This window comes from Sitodiplosis mosellana, unplaced genomic scaffold (genome assembly GCF_009176505.1).
Source record: "Sitodiplosis mosellana isolate CC-2019 unplaced genomic scaffold, AAFC_SMos_1.0 Smas_scaffold_4728, whole genome shotgun sequence".
Taxonomy (NCBI): Eukaryota; Metazoa; Arthropoda; class Insecta; order Diptera; family Cecidomyiidae; genus Sitodiplosis; species Sitodiplosis mosellana.
The window spans coordinates 1-11,471 of record NW_022599970.1 but is presented as its reverse complement, the minus strand read 5'-3'; the positions used below and the strand labels follow the sequence as shown (position 1 = coordinate 11,471).

The 11,471-nt window shown below is 35.7% G+C and overlaps 1 protein-coding gene across 1 annotated transcript; it reads left to right on the top strand.

Annotated features, from left to right (window-relative positions):
• Positions 1-5,456: 5,456 nt before the first annotated feature.
• On the top strand, positions 5,457-6,876 carry LOC129572315 (putative ankyrin repeat protein RF_1087). The gene is made up of 4 exons (XM_055452260.1): positions 5,457-5,460; positions 5,590-5,682; positions 6,417-6,515; positions 6,764-6,876. Exons 1-4 carry the CDS (start codon positions 5,457-5,459, stop codon positions 6,874-6,876), a joined length of 309 nt encoding a protein of 102 aa, XP_055308235.1.
• Positions 6,877-11,471: the final 4,595 nt, after the last annotated feature.

Below are 11,471 nucleotides of genomic sequence, written 5' to 3'. Positions count from 1 at the left end.
GCTTGAATGTAACGCAAAGATATGAGTCAAGCCGTTTAATCATTCATATTCATATTTACCATATGTTAGCGACGGTTGATCTGTGGTTATTTGTTGAATTTGAAACGACTATGAAACGGAATGTGTTCTATGCATGCCGTGAAGATATGAACATTTTCATATTCAAATAGCCTCGTCAAAAATACCACTCATCACTTCAAGAGTGAAGGATATTGGCTTAAAGAACGAGGCGTAAATTCTTGCAGATTTTTATACCATTGTGCTTTCAAGCAGTAGTGGAGAAGGTACGGACTCAAATACACTGTACTTCAGTACTATTGATTGGTAAATAATCATGGCGGCTCCATATTATTGCAAAAAACACAAATGGCATAAAGCCTTCACACGTTCTTTGCAATTCAATTGCGCTGTTTTTCAAACTATAGTGAAGGTGATGAACGAATGAACGTAAACACCTATTTTCGATGCGATCCATTTGATATGGAATGCAAAATTATACACACGTGCACAGGTAGATTGAAATTCCATCGATTGTTTGAATTTTTTCTTTGAAAAAATATGTGCGATAACATTCTGTTTTTTATACCGCTATTATACCGCTAGGGAAATTTATCTCTCGCGAATGCTGCGAATGCATTCGCATTTCAGAGCAAAAATTCGAATGTTTGCGAATGCGACCGAATGCGGCTATGACAGCGAACTCGTGACTATATCATTCATTCGTTCATTCCCTCATTCGTGTTTGTGCATGTATTCGCAACGCTGCCGTTTGATTTCTATATAAACCTTCGTACTCGCATTCGCGAGAACATTCGAGAACAGTGAAATGCGACTGCTATACGAATTCGAATTCGAGTGCGAATGTTCACATAGAAATCATGCGGCAGCGTTGCGAATGCATGCCAAACCGACATAACAGCCCATAGTTATACTGTTGCGTACTGATGGGACCACACTTGAAAAGTATATAAGAAGATGCATTCGATTCGAAAGTCCATCAAACAGTTCGTCAATTCTTATCAGTTGATACGTTTACAGTAAACTTTTGATAGTTCGAAGCTAGAAAAATGCTGAGTCGAAGATATTTCACACTGCTGCTCATGGGATTGGTGGTATCAGGTACCAATAATAGGTAATTTTAGTAAATTTTTTGTAATTTTAATGCAGACATTCACTGTGGCTGCATATATAGCTGAGCCTAGGGGCTAACCACGGTTTTATAAATAACCAATAATGACCGACTTTAACATTTTTTATCATTTAAACAAATAAATTCCGATATGATCACATTTTGGTCGATTTTGCCCGATTTTTGCTGTAATTTTTTCACTTTAACGAATGCTTATTGTTCTAGAAGCGGGTTTTGGTGCATTCTTAGGATCGTTCAGAACTGCTCCCGATTCTGGAAGTGGGTTTTGGTGGATCTTTAGGATGGACCAGACTGGGTTTGACAATGCCCTGGCCCATCCTGAGGATCCACTTCCAGAACCGGGAGCAGTACTAAACGATCTTGAGGATCCACCAAAACCCACTTCCAGCATTTTTGGATCGGTAATGACGTCAGCACATTAAACGTTTATAGTCGATATTAAACGATAAAATTCAATATATACAGATTTTTTCAATTTTTTACGGATGTCATTAAAATTGGGCGATAAAAACAGATTTTGTCAATAAAAAATCCATGGTTAGCCCCTAGAGCTGAGCTATTTACAAATAGCTGGCTGTTTGGTAAGTTTTGATTTTGTGACTATCTTGCCATGCAAATTCATGTGGTATCCACGAATTTGGGACAAAAAATGTATGTGAATGATTGAAAAGGTGTCCCACATTCTTGGATACCACATGAATTTGCATGGCAAGATAGTCACAAAATCAAAACTTACCAAACAGCCAGCTATTTGTAAATAGCTCAGCTATATATGCAGCCACAGTGAATGTCTGTTTTAATGTTGCTTGGTATTCTTTTCATTTGCATATTTTGGATTAAATTCTTTCACATTCGACTCTGTCAGTCGAATATTTAAGACAATTTTTTCTGAACTAATTTCGAAAATTGTCCATTTTCAAGTTTTTAGATTGAAAAATAAATAATCTTCTACTCTAAAAACAAAATGTCCATCGGAATCGTTTGTTCGAATGGAAAACAGTTGATAACCATTATATAGAACAAAGACCGAATTGGCTTTCATTTCAAAATCAATTCTTTTCTTAATATTCTTGATTTATTGAGGTAAAATAAAATTTTAGCGATAGTATGAAAAAAGCACACCACGGAGGACTTTTAAGCTTTTGACCAGAACAAACGCCATCTAACGATGGCATTATAACTAGTTTGACCGTATTTAGCAATGTTGTACAAAGATAAAATTAAGATAGATAAGATGAAGATAGAAAAGATAAGATGATATCTTTATCTTTATCTAAATCAGTCACTCAGATTGGTCATCTACAGAGAGGATAAATTTAGGCTCGCAAAATCGAAGAGTCATCACTTGAAGAGCTATAATTTCTCAACCAAACGTCCTAGATAGATCCCATAGCACGCATTCCTTAGCTGTGGAGGTCAGCTTTGAAACCACATATAGTTAAACTTGAATTATAGCTATTTTCGAGTCATAATTTTGACGAAAGGCCTCAAAAAAATTAGTCGTCTTGCAGGCAAACATCCGTATTCGTCTTGCAAAATTACTTCTCAAAAAAGAAATTCAGGTTTTGCTATATGTGGTTTCAAAACTGACCTCCACAGCTAAGAATTGTGTGCTATAGAATATATCTAGGACGTTTGGTTGAGAAATTATAGCTCTTCAAGTGATGACTCTTCGATTTTTGCGAGCCTAAAGAACGAGGAGAACGGTTGCATTCTTGACAACTTTGACATTTCGATGTACACACACATATAAAAACGTATGGCGGATTGAAAAACGTCACCAATGAACTAAACTATCACTTGGTGTAGCAAGTTCATTGAATGTGTGAACGGGTAGCAATATTCGATGACTTCAAAATCATATGAAAAACCACACAAGCGTTGACAGTGCAAACTCACGATTTTTTCGAAATATTTACTTGGAAAACAAATCGTGGATGAAGCCTAGGCTTTGCAGAGCCCGAATATCAACAATAAAAGAAAATAAATGAATATAATTCCCAAACAAACAATGTATATAAAATGTATGGCGTTTCCAATCTCACCACTGTTCACCATAATCAGTCAAAGCATTAATGTGAATGACGCATGACAAAGTGACTTTGACAGCACACGCATATGAATTGTTGTCATGTTTACAGTCGGAAATGTCAATGCAAAATCTCCAGTATCCAGTTTCACTCTACTTTATCCTCTCTGGTCATCTATCTTGATATCTTATCTGAATACTTTTTTCGTTATCTATGTCGAATTTTTTAAATAATTTCAAAGATAATTCGATTTTCTCATAGAAAAATTTCAAAGATAACTAAAAGATAATTGGAAAAAAATATCTCATCTTTTATTGGATAGATAAGATAATATCTCATCTTCATCTAAATTATTTTTATGATTTTTCACAAATAATTTATCTTTATCTAAATAAATTTCAAGTCCTTTTTTACAACACTGGTATTTAGATAGTAAACGAAAATTCAATGCTAGGTAAAAACTTCTTGAAAAGTGCTTGATAAACTTAATAAAATAAATACATTTTTGGATCTTTGCAAGTGCCCTATGATACACACGGAATAAGTTTTTTCTCAGTATTAGTGATATTTTTCTCGAATCTGTGCCATAGATTTTTTACCACTACAAAGAAGTTATTTCATGGAAACCAAAAGTTGGCTGTGTTGGTACGAAATGCGACAGTGACAGAATTTTTTTCTTTTTTATGTGATTTGTATCGGATTGTAGGTATTTCTTTCCGTGTGTGTTCATTGGAATTTCAAACTAATTGAGGAGCTGTCTATATTTCTATGGAAAGTGTTACTGAGTATGGATATGATTTTGCATGAGATTCGCTTGTAATTTTTTAAGGGAATGCGTAGATTTGTATCAATATCATCGTATCCTACCTATACCTTATTGAGTGATGTAAAGTAAATGTGATACCGTATATCCTTGCATCAACTAACACTGTAGCTATTGAACAAAGCAACGCAACCATGGCATGTGAGCCTGAATGTAACGCAAAGGTATGAGTCATGTCGTTTGATCATGATCATTCACATTCTAATTTACATCATGTAAGCGACGGTTGATCTGTGGTCAACTTTGGATCGACTTTGAACCGGATTGTGTTTTGTGCATGCAGCAAAGATGTGAAAATTTTTAAATTTGAACAGCCAGGTGCCATAGTAACACCACTCAACCCTTCGAGAGTGAAAAATATTTACTTTTTAAATTTTTACATTGAATTTGTAGTTTAAAGAAGGTGATGAAAGAATAAATGTAAACATCCGATATTTTCAATGTTTTTCATTCGATGTGAAACGCGAAATTAAACACACGTGCACAGGTGGAATTGTAATTCCATCAATTGTTTTGACATTGTTATCTTGAAAAATGTGTGCGATAATATTCTGTGGGCTTTAATAAGAATCTTCATTGCACGTGGATTGAATCATACAGTGTGCTGCCCACCGACGTGGCCACACTTGAAAAGTATATAAGAGGATGCGTTCGATTCGCATGTCCATCAAACAGTTCTTTCCAATTGATAGGTTCATAGTAAACTTTTAATATTTCGAAGCTAGAAAAATGCTGAGTCGAAGTTCTTTCACACTGCTGCTCATTGGCTTGATGGTATCCGAGGTGAGTCGACAATTTCAGTCGATTTTTTTCAAATTTTTCATGTTTGATACTTTTCGTGGACAATTTGTGATAATTTTTTCTGAAATAATTTAAAAAATGAAAAGCAGTGGCGTAACTAGGGGGGGAGGGGTTTGGGATTCAAACCCCCCAAAATCAAATCCCGTTGAAATTTTGCTCGATTGGTTTATTTCAACAAAAACAACAATACAAATTCATACTTGGTAAAATTTCGCATGATAAAATCAGAACACTTTCAATGTTTAGTTTCAAACCGAATACAAGCAAGTTTTTTTTAATAACAAATGAACGATACCGTTTTATCGTGTGCTGATTTTCGCTGTTTTTTATGCTTCGATCTCCCAAAGCAGATTGATTCAGAATTGTTTATTTTGACTAAAATTCAATTCCTTGGAAATCGTATATGTCGCCATAAATACGGCGTCATTACCAATTTCAGTTAATATAAACAAGAGCTTGGCTGTACTCATAGAATGCATGGGTTTGCAATTCATAACGAAGTGTATCAACAAAAGCCGAATAAAGGCTTGATTTTTTCATGATGCATATTCATTTTACCGTTTATTCCAAATATTTCGTAAACAAATAAGTGCGCGAAGAGAAAAGTATGGAGTGTGCACTGTGCACAGATTGGCACAGTAGCACAATAAAAATGAGTAATTAGAATCATTTATCAATCGACTTTCGTGAAGACCACTCGAAAAATGCTCTGAATCATTGCAATGAATCTGTGTTTCCGAATGTGTTCCAAGTATTGCAAATTTGTGCTTCTCTTCCATGTACAGTTGCAACTGCTGTGCGAACCTTCTCGACGCTCAAGCGTGTCAAACCATACTTGCGCAATGCGATAGGCGATGAAAGGTTGAATAGTTTGGCAAGTATAGCAATTCATAGGGACATAGAAGTAAATGCCGAAGAAATGATATATAAGTTCAATGAAAAAGATAGAACAATTTTATTGTGAAGATCTTGTCACTCAGTCGAATAATGATAATAATGTGATAGTGATTTAAATTATATTCATTTTGTTTTTTGATTCAATAAAAATATAACAAAAATACACACGTATATATATATATATAAATATTTTTATATCTGTGTGTATTTGGTTTACCTCCCGCTTAGTTTTTAATCAGCCACTGAAGAAGAGTGTCCTTTTTTCAAGTTCTCCAATTGAAAAAATTTTTCTATTCCAAAAAAATGTCCACCGGAAACTTTTATTCTATTAAAAACAGTCGAAAACTGTTATAAATACATTTATAATTAATCTCATCCGTTGTTCCCATTCCAAATGTATCACTTTGATTCTATTTCCATAGTTATTAATCGGGGATGTGAGCGGAGCACCACCCGGGAGGAACGGTAAGATTGAAGTTTCATTTATTTATCCAGTTTAACTCTTAAATTCCATATACAAAGCACCTTGTAACGAAGATATGGGAACCTCATTTATGCTAAACTTTTCATACATATTTTAGTAAACGAAAAAGACATAAATGGAGAGACAGCTCTGCATAGAGCTGCTTCAGCTGGTAATTTTGGACATTTTTTTTAAAGAATGTTTTGTTCAATCCGTTTCATTGATCTATGAATATTCTTCAAATTCTTTCAGGCAAAGTGAAGGAAGCTGAAAACCTCATCGCTAAAGGAGCCGACCCTAATATTGGAAATAATTTTAATGAGACAGCTCTGCATTATGCCGCTATGAAAGGTAACGTTGAATACTAACTGTTATTGAATAAAAGATTGACCTGATTTTATCCCATCGATCGGTGCTATTGTTCAGATCACAAGATTGTCGCCGAACTTCTCACCAGCAAAGGAGCCAATCTTGATAGTGAGACTAATATGAAAGACACACCTCTTCATTATGCTGCTAGAAATGGTAATGTTGAATACTTGTTTTCATTAAATAAAAAATTGATTTGATCTCTTCCATCGATCTGAATTATTTTTCAGGTCACAAGAGCGTCACTGAAGTTCTCAGCCGTAAAGCGAACGATCTTGATATTAAAAATAATTTTAATCAGACACCTCTTCATTTGGCAGCTATTAATGGTGAGGTTGACTAAATAAGATATCCCGCCGATCTCTTTCATTGATCCGTATTATTTTAGGTCACGGAGGTGTCGTTGATGTGCTTCTCAAGAATGGAGCTAACGCTGATATTGGAGATGAACAGAATACCACAGCTCTTCATTTAGCTGCATACGATGGTAATGTTAAATGCTTGTTCTTATTAAAGAAACGATTGGTTTGATCTCTTTCATCAATCTGAATTATTTTTCCAGGTCACAAAAATGTCGCCGAGGTTCTCCTCAACAAAGGCGCCAATATGGATGTCATGACTAATTTGAATCAGACACCTCTTCATATGGCAGCTATGAATGGTAGGGTTGACTAAATAAGATATCCCGCCGATCTCTTTCATTGATCCGTATTATTTTAGGTCACGGAGGTGTCGCTGATGTGCTTCTCAAGAATGGAGCTAACGCTGATATTGGAGATGATCAGAATACCACAGCTCTTCATTTAGCTGCATTAGAAGGTAATGTTGAATGCTTTTTCTTATTAAAGAAACGATTGATTTGATCTCTTTCATCAATCTGAATTTTTTTTCCAGGTCACAAAAATGTCGCTGAGGTTCTCCTCAACAAAGGCGCCAATATGGATATCATGACTAATTTGAATAATACACCTCTTCATTATGCTGCTGAGAATGGTAATGTTGAATAGTTATTTTCACAAAATAAAGAATCGGTTTGATCTTTTTCATCGATCGCAAGAATGTTGCTGAATTTCTCATCAAAAAAGGAGCCAAAGTTGATATTAGAAATGCTTCGAATCTAACACCTCGTCAGTTAGCTGTTAACCATGGTACTGCTGACTAACTAAAATACCGCTTTGATCTTTTTCATTGATCTGTATTATTTTTCAGGTCACAATAATGTCGCCAAACTTTTTATCGGTAAAGGAAACCGAATTAATATTGAAGAACTATTGGAATAGATTCAATATGCTGCCAACAATAGTAATGTAATGTTGAATATTTTACTTTTCCGTACACTTTGTTAAGGGAATTGAAATGGAAAGATTTTTTCAATCTACGATTAAATTTTAAATAAAACACCTTAAAGTGACTTTGCTTTTTCAAATTTCAAACATAAATCAATATGAATATTTATTTATAAGCGAACCATCATTTCGACATTTGTCATCCTCAGCGCGTATCAAATTACACTGGACTCAGCTCTCTGTTTGCGATTGTGAGTGAGCGAAAAAAGAAGAAAAGTATACACAGAAAGCAAAACATGTAACAATGTGTTGCGGTGCGAGCGCACGACAAAAAATTACAAAAACTAAAACAATAAAACTCGGTGTAACCGAAACAGCTACTTGAAGTACACCACAGGCCATAAGTTTGGATACCCCTATGAATGAATTTGGCCCAAAATTTTAAAATTTCAAACCGCTTGTCCAATTTCAACATGCTATACGTCGTTGGAAAGGTCTCGGAGAGTACGTATCATTTTTGGTATTAAACATCAAAATCGGCCAGCTTTTGGCCAAGATATGGCTGATTGAAGATTTCGGCCAAAAATTACAAACGGCCATATTTTGGCCAAACGCCGGCCGATTTTGATGTTTAATACCAAAAATCACATCTACTTTTCAAGACCTTTCCAATGGCGTATATAACTTTATAATCCGATGGCCCGTTTAAGACTTTGATTTTGGCTCCCACAGCTCAAAGGCCAAAAGATGGCCATAGGCCGGCCAAATGTTATCTTCCAAAACTTCCATTCGGTCAGAATTTCGATATATTTTCATATCCAATACTAAATTTCAAGTGAAAATGTTCAAAAAACGTAGAATCAAACGTTTCATAGGGGTATCCAAACTTATGGCCTGTGGTGTATATTTCAATCGATCTGAACAGTGGTGACTTCCATCGTGTTCATTGCGATGCTTCTGTTTAAATACATATAGATGCTTTCGTATGCGTCGAAATCTAACAATTATCAACCCAAATACATCCGATTCCAGGCATATATCCAATTTTGAATACGGGGATAGATTTAACCGTAGAAGTAACCGTCATACAACCATTTCACACGAAATCAATCAAAATTCACATGAGGTTCTCAGAATCGGCTGAAATTTTGCATGGAAGTTGGGTTTGGGCAAAAACTCAGAAAGCCAAAATATTTCTCCCGGGTCTGCCTCTGGAGACCCTGTATGGATAGTGCAAAAATTGAAATTGCGTTTTGGTTTTTGTCATTAGATAATATGGGGTTCAAAGATTGCTCAGCCACTATTTGATTCACAATTCAAATACAAATGAGCTAAAACTTCCTCCAAGTCCCGGCGAATCACAACGACATCGTCCAGTGTTATCAAAAACTCCATTGCCTTTCAGTCATTTTGTCCCATTTTCACTTTGTCTTGTACATGGATTGGGTCGATTGCCACGCATTTTTGATTCACGCACATTTTTCCATCGCTACATTTCGATTTATCTGGTGCAAGTCCGGATCAACGCCGTTGATTGACACCGGGTGTCCAAACACAAATCAACGTTTGCCGTTCCACACGGAAGGTTGTTGCCAGCAGACAATATGTACAGGACTGTCCAAATCGGGTGCCACTATGCCACTTGTGGCACCTGCGCTGCTACATAGTGGCACCTTGGCACCGAGAACAGATTTTTTATTTTTTTCCTATTAAATATATTATTCTTCATTCTTTCCGGCATGAAACGATTTCGGATCATAACAAACGCACACTACACTCGATTCAACTAACAAATTCTCGTTAAAAATGAAATAATCAGTTTATATATACAAAGCGCGCCAACGATTATTGTTTAGACTGCGCTGTGTTGCTACTGACACGCGAAGAATCTTGTTTGGTCATGAATTGTGTTAGTTTGACTTTTGTTTGTAAATTTTTTTAAATGTTTAATTGCTTATTCAAAGTGACTTGATTTTGCAATCAATGCAATTTTAATTCATATGGTCAGAATGAATCATTCGTTATACTTATTTCGAGCACCGAAACACTTTGATAAAAAATATTCAATCATTTGAGTTGAGACGGTGCACTGTGAACGATCGAAAATGGAAAAATACTTTCTAAGAAAACGAAAGCCAGAAACTGAATCAAATTATGATTCTAATAGTAGTGATAAACTTCCAGCTCCGCAAAATTCAACGGAATCATCATCAGAAAGTGCAACAGCATCAGCGACAGAAAGTGCTACAGGATCAACGGCAAAACATCTAGTAGCTCAAGCGTCAACATCAACACAAAAAGTGAATAGAAAATTCAATGTGGAATGGGAAAATCTTTTCTTCGCTACGGAACAAAAGGGCAAAACAATTTGTTTGATATGTCGACTTGAAGCGTCATTTTGATAATAACCATATTGAATACGATACCAAGTTTCCATTATCTTCCGATAAGCGAGCCAATGAAATTGTACGGCTAAAAACTGGATTTGGATCCGAGCAGAAAGTGGTCAAACAGTTTTTAGATTCAAGTGAAATCGTTGCACGTGCTTCTTATGAATTGCATTCGAAATTGCAAAGCACGGAAAATCGTAATCGGACGGCGAATTTTCTAAAAGTTTGTTACATTGTGGATGGCAGAATAGAAGAAAATATTCTCACCTTGGAGCCACTCACGGAACGAACTAAAGCGGTTGATATTTTCAACACATTCAAAGCTATCGAAAAACTATTCAATTAGGATTTGAAGAAACTCGTTTCGGTCTGTCGCGGTGGTGCGCCTGCAATGATTGGTGTTTATGGTGGTTTTGTCGCCTTGCTGAAAAAGTACGTTGCTGAGAGAATTGAGAATCATAAACTCATTGCATACCACTGCATCATTCACCAAGAAAATTTGTGCGCCGAAATCGTGGAAAATGATTGCTCTGTTTTGACTACAGTCACCTGTATAACTAAGTAAGTGAATAGCTGCAAATGGATTTTTATTTGTTGTCCCTTCTTTCTTATTTTTCGTACTGATAAATACGAAGCGCGACACTATATGGGAATTTGCATGAAAACTAAACACACACGCGCCCTCTTTTTGGACATTTTATCATTGAAACCCAAGTAATACATGCAAACCAATGGCAACACATATAATACGACCATTCCACACCAAGTGGGACAAAAATTGCAAGTGACCTCTGCGATTTCGCTCAAACTTGGTATATAAACTTCTTATGGCCAAAAACTCGCAAAGCCAAAAAATTAGGGTGACCTTCCCCACCTGATGAAAAGTTAGGGTGACCCAAATATTGAAAAAAATGGAAAATGGCACTTTTTGACATTTTTACACTAGAAAAGTGTGGTACAAACTTTCAAAACTATATGCATGGTTGGATAGATAATCGATGGGGCTTCAAAAAAGTCCACTACGACAACCCCATCCGGGCTCATTCAAGCTCTGAAAAGTGGGTTCAAAGTATAAAAATGGCAAACTCTTTTTTGACGTGAAATTTTTTTTCGAATTTTTGGACTTAAAACTCGGCCCACCTCAAATTCTTGAGTTTTTCGATATTCCCCAACTATCCGCCAACTCATATTTTATGAGAAAAAAATTCGGTGTTTTCACCATTTACCATTTTTTCATGGTTTTTCGACTACTTATTTTTTTT